This window comes from Lycorma delicatula, chromosome 4 (genome assembly GCF_047948215.1).
Source record: "Lycorma delicatula isolate Av1 chromosome 4, ASM4794821v1, whole genome shotgun sequence".
In the NCBI taxonomy this organism is placed as follows: Eukaryota; Metazoa; Arthropoda; class Insecta; order Hemiptera; family Fulgoridae; genus Lycorma; species Lycorma delicatula.
The window spans coordinates 23,354,076-23,378,317 of record NC_134458.1 but is presented as its reverse complement, the minus strand read 5'-3'; the positions used below and the strand labels follow the sequence as shown (position 1 = coordinate 23,378,317).

At 43.1% G+C, this 24,242-nt stretch overlaps 1 protein-coding gene across 7 annotated transcripts in view; it reads left to right on the top strand.

The window, feature by feature from the left end:
* The window catches only part of LOC142323195 (Fanconi anemia group J protein-like), a 428,180-nt gene that overhangs the window by 12,633 nt on the left and 391,305 nt on the right, over window positions 1-24,242 (top strand). For all 7 annotated transcript variants that reach the window (XM_075362519.1, XM_075362514.1, XM_075362517.1 and 4 more), the window contains exons 2-3: window positions 249-415; window positions 3,281-3,392. In XM_075362519.1, coding sequence (XP_075218634.1) covers window positions 287-415; window positions 3,281-3,392 — 241 coding nt within the window. In that variant the 5' untranslated portion in view covers window positions 249-286. The remainder of the gene's footprint in view (window positions 1-248; window positions 416-3,280; window positions 3,393-24,242) is intronic.

Genomic DNA, 24,242 nt, shown 5'->3' with positions numbered 1-24,242 from the left:
GAACCCTGATTGCTGTGTTACTCCAATACATTCTGTATAATCTTTGAGCTATATAATTTGAAGAATAATATTTCAATATACTGCTGTATGTTGAATTACTATTTATAGAGTCCATAAATTATGTACTGTTATTTTTTTGGCCACCTTTTATTTACCTTAGTTATTTATGAAATAAATTTTAACTAAAAATTTGACATTTTTTTAATTTTAATATATAGTTCACATAATTGTTTTTGTCTCTTTTTCAGTAATTAAATTGGAATTGGAAACCGTAAATTTGGAAAAAATGTCTCTATGCAACCGTACAACTGTTCAAAATGAAATTGGTAAGCCTGCTTATAAAATAAATCTGCAAGACATTGAAGTGATGTTTCCTTTTTATCCATATGAATCACAGCTTGTTATTATGAATATGGTAGGTGTTATTTATATGTAAATTAGCTAATTTTATAATTTAATGATTGTGCTTTTGCGATGCTATATTAGTAATAAAGTATGTCTTGTGGTAATTTATGAATCGGTATTGCTGTTAATAATTTAAACTTGGTAAAAGTTGGAAACAAGTCGGAAACCAAATTACCAAAAGGAAACTTGTACCAAAGGAACGCCTTTTGTTCTTACAAAATATTTAGCTTAATTTACTAAGTACCGATAATTAAGAAGTCTATAATTTCATCAATGTTTCAAGGTATCGTAACATAATAAATAGTTTATAGACTGATGTGTTGATGAGTGCACTTTCATGACAGTAATATCTTTAAACAAACCCACTCTTGACAAATCAGCTGATTTCGAAAGGTGGGGTGTTGCAACGTTAAAATCCTAGTAAAGGCAGTTACATTAATTCGGATTTGAATACTAGATCGTGGATCGCGTTCTTTGGTGGTCGACCTGAGACTATGCAAGACTACACTTCACGTACACTCATACATATCATCCTCTTAAGTAATACCTGACAGTGATTCCCGGTGGCTAAACGGGGAAAAAATATATCTAAGCAAATTATGCATGGAATAAATACACAAGTGAATTTTAATATAGTTTTATAGATTTAATGAAATTACCTTCAACATTATTACCGATAACCATTGAGGGAAAGCTTATGTAAAATATTTTAACCTTGTCTTGGCTACTTAATGGCATGGTATACGTTGCCGTTACAATTACAAACAAATATGTGATATTTTCTATAATTTTTAACAGTGTAAACTTAACAACAATATACTATTTTTATCACTATTGTAATATTTAGATCAAGTCAGTGTTAAACGAGTTCGCAGTGACAAAATTAACATACTATACTGGACGATTTCCAGTAGTTTCTGATGGCTTGTAAACACATACGGTGAAAAATAGCGGAATATTACTATCTGTAAAAAATCAAAAAAAAGTATTTTGATGTGATATTAGTTTATTGTGGTAGTGAGAAAGTATTGATCTGGTAATAAAAATTGTATTAAAATAGATTGAAAAGGAAGTTCGAGATATCATTCTATAGTGTCTGATTATAAATGAAGATTATGTGTAATTGTACTTCATCATGATTGTTTAAGTCTATTTTCTTTAGCGAAGTATTATATGTTAATAAAATAATGTATAATTTTGTTTCTTCTACAGCATTTTTACAATGTTTTCTTTATTATTTCACCGATAAATAATCTGTCTACATTATTGATGTTAAATGCAATTTTTCTTTTAATTTTTTTTGTATCCTTGATAAAACCGTAAACTACATTCTCTTATAACCTGATGGTTCTGTAATGCCTGAATCTTTTCAGTGAGTAGCGTCTGAGTAATTGAAGAATGTAAAATAACTTAACAAGCCAATAGCTAAATCCAGGTTCTCTCGATCACTCAAATTATTTTTGATTTGATCCAGCATTTTTATTGAGCGTAGTACGTCGTGTACTGATGGAATATTTTAGTGTCTAATAATTAAACCATCTATACTGATATCCGATAAATTTGATTTCTGTTAAATAACTTAAAATTATATTTAGGACTTTATAATATCTCTTAAATAAATAGACTTTTTCAGATGTGGATTTCCATATTATATACCCTATTTTCGAATTATTTAAGCACTTTATCGTACCGCAATTACTATATATTATAATTTATAACTTTATTGCAATAATACAAAATCTACGTATACATTATTTGATGTCTAAAGTCGTAGATTGTACCGGGTGGGATATGCTGAACGGGGAACAAAAGAGTAGCTATTAGGGTTAAAGTTGGGAAACCCAACCGAACAACTTTTTTTGGTAGACCAAGACAACTTTGGGAAGATAACATTTGGTTTGTACTGATTGGGGCAAGTCAGGTGTAGTGATTGCAAATAGGTCAGGTTGGCTCTAGATAGGGAGAATTGGCGGACCGTTGTAATGCAGCTATTAATTTAAGAATTCCTGAGAACAATAAAGTTAGTAAGTACATTTATGTTTTACTTAATAATTTTCATTCACCAATTTTTCATACATTTATGAATCTAAATAATCCATCAATCAACCTGGTAGATTTTAGAGGTTGGACTGTATTTTCATAGGTGATGAATGAAGACAACGCCTTGTTGTTTGTTTAGTAATGGTTTAATGAATTATTGTTTTGTATAACTTGACATAACTACGTATAACTTGACATATAAAAATAAAAAATAAAACATTAACACTAGCGTTCATCCGACAAAGAATGGAGTCCATCCGGACTAAGAGTATGACGTGACCGCCTTGGATCAGATTCGAGCGCCGAATGCTAGTAACTATAAGAAACACTGATTGTCCATCCGGACGAAATGAAAAATGGGATTCTAACATAGAATTCTAGTACGGCTTGACTCTCTGGCGAGCGCTAGCACCCACTTGATCGCAGCACCGGATGGCTCGACGTGGAACGGAACACAACCGTAAGTTGTTTGCTTCTAAAAGATTTAATGATCTGCACTTAATCAGCGTAGTACATCTGAGCAGTGTTCCTTGGACTTCATATAGCAGTTAATGCTACTATCAGCTGCTATACAGTGTTAAAACAGCCTTTAGGATGATGAGTATATTCGCAGAAAGTAAATAATTCTGTTTTAATTATGTGTGTTGTATATATCAATTATTTACATACTTAAAATGTCCTTGAGATTTGAATAAATTATATCTTAGACATATTTCAAACGTATGTCATAATACAGTTGATTATAAAATTGTAAAATGTTTAGTTACTTAGAAAATGTAACAAATCATGTCCTGTTTCTACTTTATCCTTAATTATTTGCAATAACATTTTTTAGGTCATAAATGCATGCGATCGAGCCGAACATTGTTTAATTGAAAGTCCAACGGGATCAGGAAAAACACTTGCATTTTTGGCGTCAACATTAACATGGCAAAAGGCCTATAAAGGTATTTACATTGTATACATTTTATTTTTTTTATGTATGTAAACATTTCATTTAATTTCTTTCTAATACCAAGGGAGATTATATCAATTAGGTTTAAATTGCGTTGCTATTAACTAATTCTCATAATTTTTTTTTTCATTGTTCATGCAGTAATTTGAGATGCAAGTTATTGTGATAGTAATGAATTCGTATGTGTCAAAGTGTAAAATCTAAAAAAAATTAATTGCAGAATTTATAAGGTGATGTTTGTCGGGGAGATTTCACTTTCAGGTTATCAAATGATATTATTTTTAATGTTTACACAGTACCTTGATTCAAAGAAGAGAAATAAATCAAGAAAGAAAATTTCGGCAATCAACTTTATGATTTCAAGATTTGTTATCTTTCATGCTGCATCCGTGACAGATTTGTAGGATCTCAACATTTTATGTAGAAGGTCTCAAGTTCAAATTGAGTCCAGGCTTGTCAGATTTTATTCATTTAAAACATTTTCATTCTATATTTATACTTTTGTTGTAATCCCGTTTTTAGTATGACACGTTAATGCGCTATTTTTATTTTCTGTCTGATTTTTATATTTATATCGATGCTGTATAATGTGTACATTATGTTTTTCTTGTAATTTCGATTAAGTGACTTCATATTTAATCCTGCTAGTCTATAATACTTGCTGATTTTTTTCTGTTGTAATGTCGCAATTTTCTTATTCCTTTAAGATATAACTGTAGACACAGTGGTAGTGGGGATGTTATCCCCCACCATTTGTCAGTTTTACCGTGTACGAGTGTATAGAGCTTTGTGTACATCTTCGAGTGAACAATAAATACCTTTTTTGGCTAATTCCTTCTTATTCAACGGTAGTTTACATTATTTTTTCGTTCTTTGTAATTCAACTTATTTTTAATATTTTTCTTCTCTACACGCGACTTTTTTCGTTCTTTGGTCTTTAATGTCCTTTTATTCATTTTCTTCTTTACTGAAGCCTAGTCACCGTCGTTGTTATGTGAGGTTTCCCCCGTGATCAGCAATGACTGGTCGGTATTGTTCTGTGAAGTTCCTTCCATGACAGTCGCTGAACTGCGATTGAGGTCTGACACGATTTTCTGACTGCTTTCTGATATAACTGTAGATGTTTTTTGGGTTACCCCCACCACTTTTGACGAACTTTCATTTTGTTCACGTCTATCTTCAAAGTCAATATAATCATCCACCAGGGGTCACGGCCCAGGCTTTCGCCGATGACTGTCTTCTGTTAGTTCATGGTAATTCACGACCACAACTGGAAGACCGAGCGCAGGCAGCTTTGTCAACCGCAGAGGGCTGGATGGACATTCATAATTTAAGGAGTCTGTGTTGCCATGGGACTCATGTAGAAAATCTCGGCGTGAGGAAGTAGTTCTCAATCGATTGCGGATAGGACACACGAGTACCTGATTACAAGAGGACACGCACCCCTATGCGCACGAAGCAGCTGCCGCATGACTGTGCGCCACATACTCGTGGACTGCATATGTTATGCGGCATTGCGTCGTAAATTTAAACTACCCAGAAACATCCGTGATCTCTTGTGCAATGATAAAGAAGTTTTAAACCGGATGTTTATGTTTTTGCGTAGTGTAGGGTTAATACAAAAAATTTAATATAAAAATTTAATTTCTACAGTCCTATGTTTTGTTTTTGTTATCCGAGTAGGGAGCCTTTTACACTCCCTATCGGAATTTGTCAAATTTTATATATATATATATATATATTTATTTTGCTTTTATGTTTTACAAATTTCGTCTGCGATCTTAGTTGTAAGATTTTAGTAATATTAGTTGTAAGTCTTTAAACATAATAGTTTTAAGTTTTATTTCCCTTTTTTAATTTTTGTTTTTTAATTTAGTTTTAATTTTTTATGATATATTTTGTATTAGTTTTTTTTTATATTCTGTTAGTGCTTTTGTTATCCGAGAATGGGCCTTTTACACCCATTTCGGGCTTTGTTAAATTGCATTTTCTTTTATTTTTATTTTTTTACCTGTGATATTAGTTTTAAGTTTTACTTTTATCTAATAGTGATCATGCCACCTCGACAGTGGCCCTCTTAATTTTTGCAGCCGGAGACTGTACTCGCAGCGGTGGACTAAGCCGCTTAGGCCCAGGAGCGGCATTTACCGCGTAAAAGGAGATACGCTTCTTAACCTTCTTCACTCGTTTAATAGTTTTGTGGTGTTCGCCAAGAGGTTCACCTGTCACCGGCTTGAATCCCCTGACTCCGTCCACCTGGTCAACCTTCCCAGAGATCATTGAACAACTGTATCAAGGGCCCGGTTGGCGCCTTGGAGGCTTTCATACTTTAAAGCCAGCTCAGCAACCATCAAACTACACTCTTACAGGTGAGAGTTGACTAACTATCGAACTTCCACCGAAATCCAAGACTCCTTTGAGTAGAACTTAGTCCATGCGGAGCGCATCTCCTCGATCTTCCCCAAACGACCTTCCTATAGAAACGATCTTCCAGAACCAGACCTTCCTATAGAAGGCTTCGCCCTCGAGACCTCCGGTTTAGGGCCGACCACCACATCACTGTCCTTCACCATACTCGATTTCGTAAGGATGCGCCCCTCGGAATGGTTTCGTCCTCCACATCGCAACCTCCGTAGGGGAAGACGCCACCTTGTGATGATTCTGGTCGCTACACCTCCCCCGTTCCTAGCCATGATGGGCTTTAACAGGAGTCGTCTTATAGATCATCAACTGTATACACCTCACAGTAATAAGCCACCGCAAGCCTTGGTTAGGATGCCACCGTTGTAAATACCTTTGTAGATATTTACATATCTACAAAGATATGTAAATATAAAAGATATCACACCGGTGATTTTTAACTCATCTTTTGCCTTCGATGCAGGTCTCATACGGACTTGATTGTTCTACATCGTTGGCCTCTAAACTATCTAACCGAGTTCGCGGAAGCAGAAACACCCAAGCCTAGTTCTACATTTTACAGAGACATACAGGACATCGTCTACTCTACAGTCAGGGCATATGCCCGACTCAACCAGACCAAATGTAGCCTTACTATCCCTAAACGCACCATGTTCTAAGAGCATTTGCGTTGAGTACCGATTGGGAGAAACCCAACCAATTGCTCGCAACTCCCTAACATATTGATTTGTCTAGCATTTCTCCCACCACCACTCCATTCCGTCGCCCTAAAGCATAAGACCGAATGACCGTACTTCAAACCGCTATTGTTCCTGAAAATGGTCTAACGGCAAATTTCCTAATTAGCTCCTAGAGCATACTTATCTGCGTGGGCGGAATAAGAGTAGTGCCCTACACCACTCGGTTGCGTATCAGACCGGTCACTTGTCATATATTACTAACACGGGTAGGCGTACCCCGTCTACATACTAAAATATATGACCTGTCGATAATTTTAATTTTTTTCTGTCAAGGACAGCAATTTACTGCAACGCCAAGGTTGCTGAATGCCAGAAAATACCTGTCCACCATTTTATAGCGCTTGGAGGTATATTTGACTGATGGCCAGTCATTTCTCGAGGGTAGCTTCCTACAGCTAGCGGTAAAAGTCTTATATCCCCTAAACTATTGATGCCGGTTGAAGAAAGCAACGGCATCAAGGAACTCCCACACGGTCTGACAATGCGGCTCACGCTACATTGACTCTCCGCTTATGAGTGGCCAATTTTCCCCTTTACTACTAAGTTCCAGGGTGTCCTGAGTTCTGCCCCCCCCCCCTCAAAGAGCTGGGCAGTCAAACATCAGGTGTTCGTTCGACTGGACCTCCCGGCAGACGCAGAGTTCATCAGCTGCCAGATGGAACCGTAACAAATATTGGTTCAAATTCGCGTGGCTGGAGAGCACTTGGGCTCCCGTTGCCCTTAAAAACGAACTAGAGGCGTACCCTCCTCTCCAGGTCCTGTATAAATCTATACAAGGACCTACTCTTACTTGTGGCGTAAAAAGCCTCCTCCGCAGGCGGGAAATGGGCAACTGTTCGAAATTTAGAACCGGCGTATTGCGATCACCGTTCCGCTCCGGTACAAGCCCAGCTCGAAACCGCATCCCAAATACCTTGGCCTCTCTGCCTCTTCGCAATTTCTACATGGCTGTCCGAACTTTCACTACTAAATCGATTGGAAGAGCCTTTCTCAATACAGTGGTAGCTTCGTAGGAGGTTGCTGTACAACACCAGTGCATACGACTAAGGCTCTGCGCTGGGCACACCTAAAATTTTGAATAAGTGTTCGATTTTTTTCCAACGTATGCTCCCAAACGGACGCAGCATAAGAGGTCATACTTTCGAAAATGTTTGCAGAAAATTTTTCTGCACCGTTGAGAATCATACACTTCGACTTGGGCAAAGAAATCTTTAAATTTTGATGTCCATCCAGCCCTCTGCGGTTTACAAAGCCGCTTGCGCTCGGTTTTTTAGCTGTGGTCGTGAATTACCACGAACTAACAGAAGATAGTTATTGGCCAAAGCTTTTGCCGTGACCCCTTCTCAGAATGTCAATCCCAGCGTTCTGTCGAATACCTGGTTCCACAGCAGGGGAGTGAGAACGGAACTCTGCGGGCTTTCCTTGGTGACTGATTTTTTCACAACCAGATACGCATCCTTAATCAGAGCCGTACGGTTAGACAAATAGTCACGTACCATGGCCTGCAGGGCTACGGGAACATTGCGGCGTTCCAACTCGTAGAGGACAGTACTCCAACACAAGGAAGGAAATGCTGCCTCTGTGTCAATAAAAATTGCCGAAACATATTTATAGTTGGCGCTTTCCACCACGGCAAGAGAATTAAGATGCAATCCTCGGTGTCAACTGCTTTCACGAAGTCGTACTGTCCTCGATTTAGAAAATCTTCCATATAGATCTTTTTCCAGAGCCGTTCCACAACCAGCCTTTCACGCAACTTGTCGATTACTGGCAAGACGCTGATGGGTCACTCCACAAGATGCTGACCTCACTCTGATCCTTTCCTGATGTTAAGAGCACACTCACCAAAGCCGTCTTCCAACGAGTCGGAAAGCAACCCCAGCTAAGGCACCCCGAGAACAGCGTGCCAAGCGGCTCTCTAATGACAGGCAGCAAATGATAGAATATGTCCGGGTTAATAGATGGTAATAGAGTTTGTCATTGAAAAAGCGTTTTTGATATCCGTCATTATGCCTACATTTCTTACCGAGGCTACTTCTTGAGCGTTGATATGATATCGTATATCCTGGTATAAAAAGGCGACGGCAAAATTAAGTAATTCTGAAGTAATCGATTTTTCCGTTTTCTCCGACGAGTTTTCCAAATACATTCAGATAACTTTCACCTGGAACAGTGTACATATCTGATTGATTTATCGGGATTTTAATCTTCAGTTCTCCTCTTCAATTTTATTCGCCAATGAATAATAATTATGGAGTTGATTATATGTTAGGAAATCATCTGAACGCGCTACTTTATTGACTGTTGAATAATTCATCTTATACGTTCTATAATATGGAATTTTAATTTTAAAAAATAAAAATTCAGTTACAATTGTTTAGATTCTTTCAATGCCAACAACATGTTTTCTCGTTCGTCGTGCAGATTTAATAAATTATCATTTTCATCGGTCAACGATATAACTAAATCGTAAATTTCTCTCGCATCTACCGGTAGAAATTCAATATAAAATGGATATTCTTCAATCTTCTCATCGGGGTCTGCACTCAACGGAAACTCATATAAAAGAAGATCTTGATATTCGTTTCTAAAACTACCCGAAATAATATTAAATTTTACACGTACTAGGTTTACGAAAGCGACTTTATCATTTGATTCGAAAAATGTGTTATAGTGAAAATTAGTATGAAATAACATATTAATACAACTGAAACAATCAATTGAAACTTATGTACGAGTCTATATAGAAATAAATAAAGTGATTATCAAGAAACTACTGATCTAATGTGGCTGATATGTTTACTGTAAATGAACCAATTGAAAGTAAATGATAAGGGCATTTTGCCAAATCATTTCCAAATTCCTCATCAAAATCATTTTGATAATCATAATATTCATCTAATGTTGTGTAATCAAGTGTACCATCACTATGAAGAGTTATTTTTATGCGTCATTCATCCCATTTATAGAAGGCATAAAATGCAATAAAGTTATCAATAAATTCAGTAATTTGAGATTTTGTTGGTTTATTCCTTACCTTAAAGGACCAAGGGCACCAAATCCAGGTCGCTACAACCTAAGGGGCCTGGATCGACACAGGCTGAGGCGGGTGTGCGATGCTGCATTGCAGGGGTTGCGGTGGAGCATGGAGTCTAGGGAGGAGGTGGAATTGATGGCGGAGCTAATCGGCCGGGCCATCAAGACTGGTTGCGACGAGGTCCTACGGCGGCCTAGGCCAATGGACGGACCCGTCATAAGCAGCCAGTCCGCTGATCTGAGCGTGCCTGGAGCCGTCATGACCCCATTTTCCGGGGGGTCGTCTGTGGAAGGCAGACGGAGGCCCGGCAAGAAATGGTGGTCCTCTGACCTTAGCGTGCTGCGCGCAAGAGTGAGGTCCGCTCGGGCAAGATACCAGCGCTGCCCCCTAACGGGGATTATCGTTAACGACGTGCGCGCTGAGCGTCTGCGGATCTACCGGCGTGCCCGAAACAAATATGTTCACGCCATCAAGGAAGCCAAACTCAAGTTTTGGAAAGACTCCATGCGGGAATTGCAGCACGATCCCTGGCAGCTCGCGAAGACTTGTTACCGACCGAAGCCATTGCACGTGTTGTCCAGTGTTCGGTGCGGGTTAGGTGGTCGTGACCACACGTTAACATCTGTGGCGACTTACCGGGCGTTCCTGGATACTCTGTTTCCAGATGCTCCGGAGGGGGAAGCGGAAATCGGCGTTAGGGCGGGTGAAACACCATTCCCTGGCGTTCGGACCGTGGAACCCGAAGATATAGACCGAGTGGTTTCTCGAATGGCACTAAGGAAGGCACCGGGGATTGACCAACTTGACCCGGATATTTTCCATCATTTATTGCCTGTCATAAGAGAGCCACTGGGCAGACTGTTCACGGGATGCCTAAACTGGGGCTGCTTTCCGACTTGCTGGAAGGTGGCTTTGGTAAGGGTAATCCTGAAACCTGGAAAGGATCCTGGTGAGGTCGGCAGTTATCGACCCATCAGCCTCTTACCGGTCCTCGGCAAGTTGCTGGAAAGGCTGGTTGTGGAACGGCTCGAAGAAAGCATCGATATGAGCTGTATTCTAAATCGAGGCCAATGAAAGGCTTCATGAAAGGGGTTGGCACCGAGGATTGCATCTTAAATGCTCTTACCGAGGTGGAAAGCGCCGACTGCAAATATGTTTTGGCTATTTTTATTGATATAGAGGCAGCATTTCCTTCCTTGTGTTGGAGTTCTGTCCTCTATGCTTTGGAACGCCGCGATGTTCCCGAAGCCATACAGGCCGTGGTACGAGACTATCTGTCTAACCGTACGGCCCTGTTTAAAGATGCGCACCTAGTTGTGGAAAACTCCGTCACCAGGGGAAGCCCGCAGGGTTCCGTTCTCGGTCCCCTGCTGTGGAACCTGGTGTTCGATGGATTTCTGCGGTTGACATTCCCAGAAGGAGTCACGGCCCAGGCTTTCGCCGATGACTGTCTCCTTTTAGTTCGTGGAAATTCACGACCACAGCTAGAAAGTAGAGCGCAGGCGGCCTTGTCAACCGCCGAAGGCTGGATGGACATACAAAATTTAAAGATTTCTGTGCCCAAGACGAAGTTTATGCTTCTAAAGGGCGCAGACAAATTATCATGCAGTCGAAACCCCCACATTAAGTATAAAGGCTGTGTAATCAGCCGAGTAAGGGTTCATAAGTACCTAGGTGTTTTGTTTGATGATAAGTTGCTTTTTAGCAACCACATTAAACAAGTTGCGGCGGACGCTGTCTCTGTGATGCACAAACTTAGAAGGATTGCTCGGAAAGACTACGGGCTTTCTGGTCGCCAAATGTACTTAGTGTACCGAGGTGTCTTCGAGAGTATGATCGCATACGCGGCGCCAGATTGGGCGCATAGGTTGGATAGAAATAGAGCACTGCTTCTAAATTTAAGGAGTGCCCAGCGCAGAGCTTTAATTGTATGCACTGGTGTTTTTAAAACAACCTCCTATGAGGCTACTACCGTATTGGGAAAGGCTCTCCCAATCGATTTAGTGGTGAAAGTTCGAGCAGCCATGTGGAAGATGCGAAGAGGTCGGGAAACCGAGGTATTTGGGATGCGGTTTCGGGCCGGGCTAGAACCGGAACGGAACGGTGATCACAATGCACCGGGTCTAAATTTCGAACAGTTGCCCATTTCCCGCCTGCGGAAGAGGCTTTGGGGCCTCGCGATGGAGGCATGGCAGCGTGAATGGCACACCACGTTTAAGGGAAGATCTCTGTATAGATTTATACAGGATCTGGGGGGATGGTATGCCTCAAGTTCATTTTTAAGGGCGGCGGGTGCCCAGGTGCTCACCAACCACGTGAATTTGATGCAATATCTGTTCAGGTTTCGCCTAGCGGCTGATGAGTTGTGCGTCTGTGGGGAGGTCCAGTCGAACGAACACCTAATGTTCGACGGCCCTGCTCTTGGGGGGGCCAGAGACCGGGCCACCCTGGAACTTAGAGGTCAGGGGGAAAACTGGCCGCTCATAAACGGCGAGTCAATGTGGCGTGAGCCGCATTGTCGGACCGTGTGGGAGTTCCTCGATGAGGTTGCGATGTTCAACCGTCATCGGTAGTTTAAGTTTAATTTTATGGGGATTTATTGATTCCTGTGGCGTGTCGGTGGAAACCTTCCTGGAAATAATGGCTGCCATCAACCAATAAAGCTCCAAGCGCTTAAATGGTGGACAGACACTAGCTGGCAAACAGCGACCGAGGCATGGCGGTTTAAATTGCCGTCTTTTTATTTTTTTGTAACTATTATAGTTTTAATTGTAACAAGGGGTGCGCCTCCCCGATTTAGTTTTAATGTGATAAGTGAGCGGTAGGGACATATAGGCAGGTGCTGTACGGCGCCCAGCTTAACCGCTCACGCAAGATAGGAGCTCATTAGGAGCAATTAGGATAACGAGGTCGCAAATCTGTTTCGAGGCTCAGTAGCCGTTTATTGGCACAGTACATTTGGTCTATGCTCTAGGGCGACCGAATGGGGTGGTGGCGGGAGAAATGCCAGCTAACCAAATTACCTTAAAGGAAGGTTCGGGAAGCGATTTCGCTCCGACCTCGCCAGTGGTCATATAAAAGCTTTTAACTTTTGACTCCTCGGGTGGGCTGTGGAACAGACAGTCCGGTTTGAGAAAGATTAAGTTGGACGCTCACCTTGTTAACAGGTGACAGGTTCATACAAGCTGTGGTTGTAGTACCTGGCGACACAGCTGGTGTATTAGAGAGCTCGTCCAGCGATAGAGCAACCCGGGGGAGGCTGTTTAGAGAACTTGGTTCGATTGGCCAAGGACCTGGTTTCCGGTGACCCCGGTCTTCCGCAAAGGAAGTCTCGGACGCCCCTCGGGTATTGGAGCGCCCGAGCGAAGCGGCATTGCAGGACATTCTGCGGGACACCTCTGCTTTGAGCTGTGCGGTAAAGGTGAAAACTGGATTCGCTCAGCAAGGGCATGGCACTGTGGGGGGGGGGGGGGCGCCAAGTCCGAAGGACGCCTTCCAATGAAGTCAGGGAAGGCAGAAAGCGGTAGCGCTAAGTCCGTTCCTGGGCCTAAGATTTCTGAGGGGAAGCCTGTTGAGAAACAGGTGACCTCTGGGGCTGGAAGTTTGGGACGGATTGAGGAGATGCGGCCCGAATGGTCCAAGATCTCCTCTAAAAAGGAATCTAGGGTCACTCTAAAGTTACGCCAATTGGTGGCCTCGTACCTGAGCGACTGTGCGTTGATGGTATCGGAACTGGCACTTAAATGTGAAGGCCTTTTTTTTTTTTTTTTTTTTTTTTCACACTACTCCCCTGGGCCGGTCCGACTGGTTGGTATTGCGCCACCCAGGGGAGTGTCTGGTAAACAATAACGAGCCTCTCCGCCTACCGGCTGAACATCCGGCATGGCAGGTCGGCTCGCCGGTGTCAGCTCTTTTGAGTGATTTTCTGTTTGCCCATTTGGAAACCACGATATACCTCAAATAGCCGTAACGTGGCACCGGGTCTTTTCTTACTCTTCTTCTTCATCGGAACCTATGTAAACCCTTGGAGTCCTCAGTGGATCATTGAGAACGACACACCTCAGCGTGCCGTCTCTGATCACTGAGGCTGTCCACCCTACCCTATTCTACACTAGTAACCTAGTTGCCTTTCATGTATATCCTTCTCTGTTAATACTGCTACTATAAATTCCGTAACGTTCTTCCAGTTTATTTCGCTCCTCAACATGTGATCTAGGACCTCTGCTGGGCTCATACCTATTATGCCACAGTTCCTCCTTTTAATTGCCCACCTCTCGCAGCAGAAAAATGTGTGTTCTGCATTGTCAATTCTCTCACAGTACATACATTCTGGACCTGGCCTTCTTCCAACACGATGGAGGTACTCATTGAAATTGCCATGACCTGTAAAAAAACTGCGGGATATGATAATTTAACTCACCATGTTCCCTGTCTAACCATAGTGCAAGATCTGGAATCAACTCCTTGGTGCATCTGGCTGGTCCATCCTCCTGCCATCTATTTTGCCATCTATGTCTAAGTGTATCTTTTGCTTCATTTGCTTCGAGGCCTTGCGCCCTCTCGACTATATTTAGGGCCATTAAGTCTATTGGTGGCACCCCAGACAACACGCACAACGCCTCATAGGAGACCATCCTGTAAGCTGAAACAACCCCCAGCAACAGCCTCCTATGAGTACTAACCAGTCTGTTCAAATTTATTTTAACCCTGACTGAGTGCCACCACACTGGCACTGCATATAACATCATAGACGTCACTGTGGACGCTATCGCCCTTCGCTTAGTGGGTCTTGGAGCTCTCTGCGAAGACATTATTATATTCAAATTCTTAGTCATCTGTTCACCTTTGGCACATATGTCTATTATATGCTGGGTGAACCGGCAATTCCTCTCATAAGTCACACCCAGGTGTTTAATCTTTTCGACCTCTGTTATTTGTTGGTTTCCAATTTGGATAGCCGGACGGTCTAAAATCCTCTTCCCTGTGAACATAATATATTTACATTTTTCTATTGCCAGCTGGAGTCCCCTCTCTTTCAACCAATTATGTATCGTCCGTAACGTGTTGTTAGCACTCTCTTGTACATTGACAGTTGTTTTACCCTTGATGAGTATCGCCAGGTCATCGGCATAGGCAATTACTTGTACCCCATCCTGATAGTCTAGTCTTAATATCCCATCGAAGGCCAGTATCCAGAGTAAGGGTCCCAGTAAGACCCCTGTGGCACACCGCCATAAATATTGAAACGTAGGCACTCACTCTGCGTCTCCATCAAGCATTCTCTATTTGAGAGGTATTCCCCTATCTGCCTTCTTAAATAAGGACTGATACCTTTTTCCACTAATGCCCTATTTATTGATTCCCACTTAATAGAACCAAATGCATTTTTTACATCTAAAGCTATGAATAGGGGAATACGCCTCGTTCTCCATGTGCCGCTACTAGTATCCTTAGCCCAGTCGATCACCTTTGTCGCCGCCTGTATCGTCGAACCACCCTTCATGAATCCAAACTGATTTCTACTAATGCCTATTCCTTCCTCAAGTTCCTTAAAGATTCGGCCAGCGAGCATCTTCTCCACTACCTTCGCCATGGTATTTAAAAGACTCAATGGTCTGTATAAAGGTTCTCCATTCTCATTTGTGCCTTTTGGGATAAACACCACCCTAGATTCCTTCCAGATTCCTGGAAATGTCTTGTTTTCTAATCCATGGCTGGCAACATCAAGCATTTCATAAGGAATTCTCTTTATCAGCCCTTTAAGGAGTGCCGCTGGAATTCCGTCTGGACCCGGGCTCTTCCTATTACCCAGTTGTGCTACAGCCAAGTGCAGTTCAGAGAACGTGAAGCGTCTGGGTTCGCAATCTATAACATTTCCTGCAGTTTCTAATCTACCGGGGAATAGCTCATTAAATTGTTGTTCTACCTGCTCATTATTTAATACGGACAGACGCCTTCCAAATCACTTAGTGATTATTTTGTTTGCCTGTCCCCAGGGGTCTCCGTCAAACTCCTCGCAGAGTCTGTGCCATTGTTTTTTTCTTAGACATACGAATAGCTTTGTTTAAGGCCCGTCTGGTCTCTTTATAAGCCAGAGATGCCTCCTCGTACTCCTGTCCGCCTCGCATTCTGAGTCTCTGCTTCCTTCTTCTGCGCGATTGTAGGAGCCCTCTCAGTGTTTCAATCTCCATATTCCACCAATACACTGAGTGTCTGTTGGCTCTTCTGTGAGCTACTCTGCCCATTTCTTGTCTTATAACGTTAGTCAGGGCAACTGGTGTCAGATTCTCTAAGTTGATAATCCTTTCGGCCGTTCTATCGATTATGATCTCGATCTTTTCCTTTGTAAAACTACTATAGGGCATTTTCTCTCTATAGTCTGAGCCTTTTATAATAATCATAGTGGCATGATGGTCACTCGCCACATCATGTGGTAACACTCGCCAGTCCCAGTGTTCCCTACTCCATCTATCGTCTATGATTGTTAAGTCCAAGACTGACGAGTGTCCTCTCGCCTCATATGTAGGGGTGCCATCATTTACACAATGACAGCTAATTGCCCCCATCATATCCGTAAGGATCTCACCTCTGCGATTGGTGTATGCGATCCCTGCTGCAATCGCTTTACTATTGAAATCACCTAGAATAATGACTTTCTTCCTAGCGTTATTTACTACTCCTTGTATTATGTCTAGTCTTCTAGTAAATTCATGTATGTCACAGTTTGGAGACACATAGGCACCAATCGCTAGTGTTGAATCTGACTCCACCGCCAACATGCCTCCAGATCTGGACGTCAATCTCCATGCTATCCTGCCACTTACATCCATAATTGCCACGTCACCATTTGTATCCACCATCCAGCCTGATCTAGCAACAAAGTACTTGTTCGGCTCCGTGATTATCAGTAAATCAGCCCTCTGCTCTATGACCAGTTCACTAACCAAATCATGAGACATGGTGCTTCTGTTTGCGTTAACCATTATCACCTTAAGCATTTTAATGTTTTGAGCACCCCCAGCCCCCGGTGCGGTGTTCTTGGCTCCCACAGTCCAGGCAGCTACTATTCTCCCAGCATTCAGCAATCTTGTGTTCTCTGCCCCCACAATTGAAGCAGAGATCCATTCTCTCAGGGCCCTTGCACTCATGTTTACGATGTCCAGTATTCCAGCATCTGAAGCACTTTTCCTCTGATTCCCTAATATATGCCCGACAATTTACCCAGCCAATCCTCAACCTTTGTTCCACCAGCTTACAGGCAACCCTATACGAGGTGATAACTGTAACATTTTGGGTCTCTGCGTACCCTTTTCTAATTGACGATATCTTGATGTCCTCATCAGTACCTACTCTTGCAGTAATTGCAGCAAAAATTTCTGTCTCAGGGGTGTCATATTCTACATCCCTGATGTGAACTATTGTGCGCCTTCCCGCTTTTGTACGCAGGTCAACATGCAAATCTGCCGCCTTATCTCGTAGGTTACTTGTAAACTCAGCAGCTTTCTGCGCTCCCTGAATTCTCACGTGGAGTTCTTCATTCCTGCCCTTACGTAAGGAGATGACCTCTTTTGCATCTTCGCTACTTACTGCAGACTTCATCGTTTTAAGTAAATCAGAATAGGATTTTCCAGCTGCTTTGATAACCACAGTACGACTGTCAACTGCCGGTGGTGTCGACTTTTTAATATGGGCTTGTCCAGACTTGCCTTGTATAGCTTTACCTTAAACTGGGATTGTAAGCACTTTAACCGCTACTTCCTCGTCTCTCCCCAAATAAGATATTAATTTCTTCATATAGTTTCCAATATTATTATTGGGGACGACAAAAACTAAATTACCAGCCTGAGGAATAATCTTCCTTAAAGCCCTCAATATAGCTCCCATTGTGCTCTTCTCAGTAGCATTACCATCATAGTAGATTTTGTATTTACTTTTCTTAATGTTGTCACAGTCTCCAAGAATTGATTGTACATCTTTACGAATGTCGCCTACTTTGTATTTGGTACTAATACCTTCTTTTTCATCCCCTTGACTTGATTTACTTAAATCACTAACAGTACAAGAGTCCACCACCTCAGAAGCAACTCGTTAATCAAACTAATTTTGTTCCGCAAACTATTTGGCCACCTTTTGGGCAGTAGATCTATTATTTGCTCATCTGTCAGCTCCTTAGTAAGAATTTGCTCCATCTGAGTAGCCTGCGTAACAACTGATAAAGGGGACGAGACTTGCGTCAAGGCATTAAGCCCATCATATATGCCTTTGAGCTCCTGCTCATGTGTACTTATGTATTTTGAGAGACCTGGTCCCATATGCTGTCTCAACGCCACCATAGTTAATCCCAATTGGTAAACCAGATTGCTAAGGCTCTCCGGCGGTCCTTCTTCTTCTTCTGAGGACCCATGTCGGGGTCTCTTTTTACATTTACCCTCCGTTTTCTTAGTAATGGTAACCTTTTGTGAGCTAGAAGCTCCCTGCGATGATCCCTCTAAAGGGAGTGATCCTCTTCGTCTCATATTAGCGCTGTTGGACTATGGGGACGATCCCGAGTCTAACAAGTACCCACTCGGGGATGGGAGCCCCAAAAGAAATTTGGGGGGGGGGGGGGTCGGGGGTTTGGTTTAATGTATCAACCCAAAAATAGGGTCCACAATTTGGGGGGGGTTGGGGGACAGTGGGTAGGAAACTTTTTGGGATGGATTTATAACTTGGGATGAGGGTTGTAGGACGAGTGGTTCAGAAATTATTAAGGAACAAAGAATTCCCTAATAAAAACTAGTCTAAGGACTTAGAAAAATTTCACTCATATAACTACTAATACACGAAAAAAATTCCTAAGTCCTTGTTTACAGTTAATTTCAGACTGGTATTAGCCTGTCGAATAACTTAGAATAATTTGCTATTATAAGCTCTATTATAACCTCACAAAAACTGTTAAAAAGTTATTGTACAATAAGTTTACTCACTTTTTATACACACTAGTAGTCTTTTCGTTATTGATAAAAGTCACCAACACTTTAACACACTATAATATCTAAGATTTAGCGAGTAAAAAACACAAAAATATTGATCTCATTAATGAGAACAAAAAACTATAAAAAACTTGATAAATCCGCAACCAAATAACTCAAAAATGATAGCCCGTATTCCTTGTCCAATCCACTTATGGTTCCAGTCCACCAAATAAATGTAAAAACCAAAAAACCAATCGAAAATAACAAACAACGCGGAGCTCTAGAAAGACACTCAACACACCGTGCAGTCCACAACTCGACAGAAAAAATGTGAAGGCCTCCAGGGAGCGAACCTTACCCTAAAGTCAGTCGTCAGTCGACTGTCCGGCAAGGTCGACCAGCTTGTAGAGGGAGTCCGCGGCTTTAAGCCGGTAACGGGTGAGGCCTTGGGCGAGCTCTAAAGGTCTATAAATAGGGTGGAGGAACAGGTCTAAAAGCCTGTCTCTTTCGTTTCGTAACGGCCCCGCCTACGCGTAAGCAAGTAGGTCCCCCGCCGCCAGCCCAGGCGCCGGCAACTAAATTTAAGCAGGCCACCTTTACGGTGTCCTGCTTAAATAAAACCTGGTCGGGGGGCTTCGTCAGCTATGACGGAGCTAAACCTAAAGAAGATCCTGGACCCGAAGAAAGTAAGGTTCTAAGTCTCCCCGGTCACTAAAACCAGGGATCACGGAGTAGTCCTGGAGGTAGTAAATGAGCGGCAGGCTAAACAACAGCTGGAGGCCGAAGTTTTTGCCAAGAACGGGCTGAAGGCTCAGCTGCTGGCCGAGCGGAGGCCGCAGATATTGATCTATGAAATGCCAAGGGCAACAAGCGAAGAGGGGCCCGAAATCCTCAAAGCGATTCACAGCCAAAATCCAGCGTTGGATATGGCGGTCGAGCACTTCCTTAGGGAAGCCAAGGTGGTTCGACAGCTTGGGAGGTAGGAATCCCCGAAGAGTCACTGGGTTCTCGAGACCTCGCCTAAGATCCGACAGGTCTTAGTGGCCGCTGGAAGGCTGTTTTTCGGGTGGATTGCCTGCAGGGTAGTCGACTATATTGAGGTAGCCCGATGCTGTAAGTGTCAGGGCTTTGGGCACACCGCTCTCCGAAGCCGAGCGCAGACGGAGATGTGTGGCCACTTTGCCGCTTCGGGGCACAGGGCGACCAATTGCCCTGCCAGATCGTCGCCTGCCAAGTGCGCCGCCTGTACCTTGGTGAAAGGAAGCAATGCTGGACACCGGGTCGGGGGTAGGCAGTGCAAGGTGTACGAAATTGCTCGAGCTAAAGCTGTAAGGAACACAGCTTATGGCGACACCTGAAAGGCACGAAGCCCTCGAGGACGGTTTCCACCAATTCGAACGCCAGCGCCTGGGGCAGTTAAACCTGCATCATTCCTGGGTGGCAACGAGTGAGGCCATGAGCTCCTTGAGGAGTACAACCTTGACGTTCTGTTGGTCCAGGAGCCGTACGCGGTCGCGGATAGGGTGGTCGGCTTCCACGGGGTGAGTGTTATTCTTTCTCGTGGGGGACGGCCGCTCTCTGCGATCGTGGTGAGCTCTGACACATTGGGTGTGTTCTGGATGCCCCATTGGTCTGATGAGCACCGTCGAGGGATACGCTCGATGTCGTACTAGTGTCGGGATACTTCCAGCTTGGATGGCGTATCGACGACTTGCTGGCGAAGTTGGGTAGGATTCTGGACGGTCTCCCGGGCACCAGAGTGTTGGTTGCTCTGGACGCTAACGCCAAGTCTACTGCCTTGCGAACTGGGAGAAGTTATGTAGATGTCACATTGGTGACGAGCGACTTGCTTCGAAAGACAAGTATTTGGACTGTCTGGCCCGAGGCCAGTGTGAGCGATCATAGACTTATAACCTAGTATTGCTTACGGAGGTGGTCTAAGAGCACCAGCTTCAGGTCTCTTTAACCTAAGGGGCCTGGATCTATACAGGCTGAGGCGTGTATGCGATGCTGCCATACAGGGATTGGAGTGGCGGATGGAATGTAGGGAGGAGGTGGAATTGATGGCGGAGCAAATCGGTCGGGCCATCAAGACTGGCTGTGATGTGGTCCTACGGCGGTCTATGCCAATGGACGGGCCCATCATACGCAGCCAGTCCGCTGATCTTAGCGTGCCTGGAGTCGTCATGACCCCCTTTTCCGTGGGGGCGTCTGTGGAACGCAGCCGGAGGCCCGGTAAGAAATGGTGGTCCTCTTATCTTAGCGTGCTGCGCGCAAGAGGTAGGTCCGCGCGTATAAGGTACCAGCGCTGCCCCCTATCGGGGACTATCGTTAACCACGTACGCGCTGATCGACTTCGGAACTACCGGCGTGCCCGTAATGAATACGTTCACGCCATCCTGCCAAGTTCTGGCAAGATTCCATGCGTGAGTTGCAACGCAATCCGTAGCAGCCCGCAAATACTTTTTACAAACCTAATCCATTGCACGTATTGTCCAGTGTTGGGTGCGGGTTTGGTGGTGGAGACCACACATTAACATCTGTGGCGATTTACCAGGCGTTCCTGGATACTCTGTTTCCAGATGCTCCGGAGGGTGAAGCGGAAATCGGCGTTAGGGCGTGTGAAACACCATTCCCTGTCGTACGGACCGTGGAACCCGAAGATATAGACCGAGTGTTTTCTCGAATGGCATTGCAGAAAGCACCGGGGATTGACCAACTTGACTCGGTTATATTTAATAATTTAAGAGAGCCGCTTGGCAGACTGTTCTCGGGGTGCCTAAGCTGGGGTTGCTTTCCGGCTTGCTGGAAGGTGGCTTTGGTTGAGGGTTCTCTTAAAATCTGGAAAGGATCCTGGTGAGGTCAGTAGTTATCGACCCATCAGCCTCTTGCCGGTTCTCGGCAAGTTGCTAGAAATGCTGGTTGTGGAACGACTCTGGGAAAACATCGATATGAACTGTTTTCTAAATCGACATCTTAAATGCTCTTGCCGAGGGGGAAAACGCCAACTGCAAATACGATTTGGCAATTTTTATTGATATAGAGGCAGCATTTCATTCTTTGTGTGGGAGTTCTGTTCTCTATGATTTGGAACGCCGCAATGTTCCCGAAGCCTTGCAGGCCGTAATAAAAGACTATTTGTCTAATCGCTCGGCTCTGTTTAAAGATGCGCACCTAGTTGTGAAAAAGTCCGTCACCAGGGGAAGCCCGCAGGGTTCCGTTCTCGATCCTCTGCTGTGGAACCTTGTTTTTGACGGATTTCTGGGATTGACATCCCCAGAAAGGGGTCACGGCTCAGGCTTTCGCCGATGATTGTCTCCTTTTAGTTCGTGGTAATTCACGACCGCAGCTGGAAAGTAGAGCGCAGGCGGCTTTGTCAACCGCCGAAGGCTGGATGGACATGCCAAATTTAAAAATTTCTTTGCCCAAGACGATGTTTATGCTTTTCAAGGGCGCAGACAAATTATCATGCAGTCGTAACCCTCACAGTAAGTGTAAAGGTTGTGTAATCAGCCGAGTAACGATTCATAATTATCTAGGTGTTTTGTTTGTTGAGAAGTTGGTTTTTAGTAACCACATTAAGCAAGTTGCGGTGGACGCTGTCTCAACGATCACGAACTTAGATTGCTCGAAAGGACTACGGGTTGTCGGGCCGTTAAATGTACTTGGTGTACCGGGGCGTCATCTAGAGTATGATCGCATACGCGGCGCCAGTTTGGGCGCATAGGTTTGATAGAAATTGAGCACTGCTTCAAAATTTAAGGAATGCCCAGCGCAGAGCCGTAATATTATGCACTGGCGTTTGTAAAACATCCTCCTACGAGGCTACTAACGTATTGGGAAAGGCTCTCCCAATCGATTTAGTGGTGAAAGTTCGGGCAGCGAAGTGGTCGGGAGGCCGAGGCATTTGGGATGCGGTTTCGAGCCGGGCCAAAACCGGAGCGGAACGGCGATTGCAATGCACCGAAGCTAAATTTTGTACAGTTGCCCATCTCTCGTCTGCGGAAGAGGCTATGGAGTCTCGCGATGGAAACATGGCAGCTTGAATGGCACACCACTACTAATGGAAGATCATAGGTTTGTACAGTACAGTACAATAGTAGATTATAAGTTTATACAGGATTTGGGGAATGGTATGCCTCTATGTTCATTTTTAATGGCAACGCATGCCCAGGTGCTTACCAACCAGGTGGATTTGAAGCAATATCTGTTTCGGTTCCACCTAGCAGCTGATGAGTTGTGAGTCTGCTGTGAAGGCCAGTCGAATGAGAATATGATGTTTGACTGCTCCGCTCTTGATGGTTGGGGGGGGGGGGACAGAGATCGAGCCACCCAGGAACTTAGAGGTCACGGGTAAACTAGGCCGCTCACAAACGGCGAGTCAATGTGGCGAGAGCCGCATTGTCGGACCGTGTGGAAGTTTCTCGATGAGGTTGCGATGTTCAACCGTCATCGCTAGAGTTTTGTTAATTTTAATTTTTGGTTATATTGATTCCTATAGTGCCGCTATGTGAAGTCTTTCCGTAGATAATGGCTGGCCACCAGCTAGATATAAGCTCCGAGCGCTTTAAATGGTGGCAGGTACTAGCTGGCGTGACAGATAAATTGCTGTCTTTTTATTTTTCTAACTTTTTCTGTTTTATTAGTAACAAGGGGTGCGCCTCCCCGATTTAGTTTTAGTTTTGACAAGTGAACGGCTGGGACACCTAAGCGGGTGGTGAATAGCACCCTGCTTAATCCGTTCACACTGATAGCTCACTAAGAGCTTTTAGGTAACGAGGTCGCTAAACTGTTTCTGAGGCACAGTAGCCGTATCTTGGTACTGACATTTGGTCTATGCTCTAGGGCTACCGAATGGAGTGGTGGCGGGAGAAATGCCAGTTAACTAACAATTACCTTAAAGGAGTAATTAATTTTAAATGTATGTGTGTGAGGGTTTTTGCATTCAATTCTTGTGGACAATTGTTGTCTATTTTGTAAACGATTAAAAATCTAAATCAATAAACTATTATTGATCTTTTCCCGACGTTGATATGATTACATCAACGTTACTACTTGGAAGTAAATGATAAGAATGTTTTGACAAATCAGCATAAAATTCATCAGGTTCAATATAAAATTCATCTATTACAACAAAATCGCAAAAACCATCACCGTGAATAATTATTTTTATATGGAATGTATCCCGATGAAAATAATTTTCAGTATCTTTCGCTAAGTTTTCAATACAAGTTTTAATTTTCTGTTTTATCGGTTTGTTAGATAAGTAAAATGAATATTTAATATTAATTTTTCTTCTAGGCTTAAATTCAGATTCTGTACTACTATAAAAGAGCTCCATATTATTTAGATATATACAGAAAAGATGTATTATCAATAATGTATTTCTTTTAATTTGTTTTACAATAAAAAAATTGGTGTTAAATAACATCACTCAAATCTATTCATGAATTGTAACTTTTACCGAATGCTAACTATTTTTCATACGCCTCGTTGTCTTATCGTTTGAGTGTTTTCTCAATTTGATATACATCTTGGTGTTTTTATTTTTTTGTAGTTGATAAAAACGTCGTTTTATGAGTTCATTTCTACTATCGATTAGTTCATATGTAAGTGGTCGGGATTCAGCGTGCACCGTATGTATTTTAAATATTTCATTAGTCCAGTTCTGTAAATAACCTTTTTCGAAT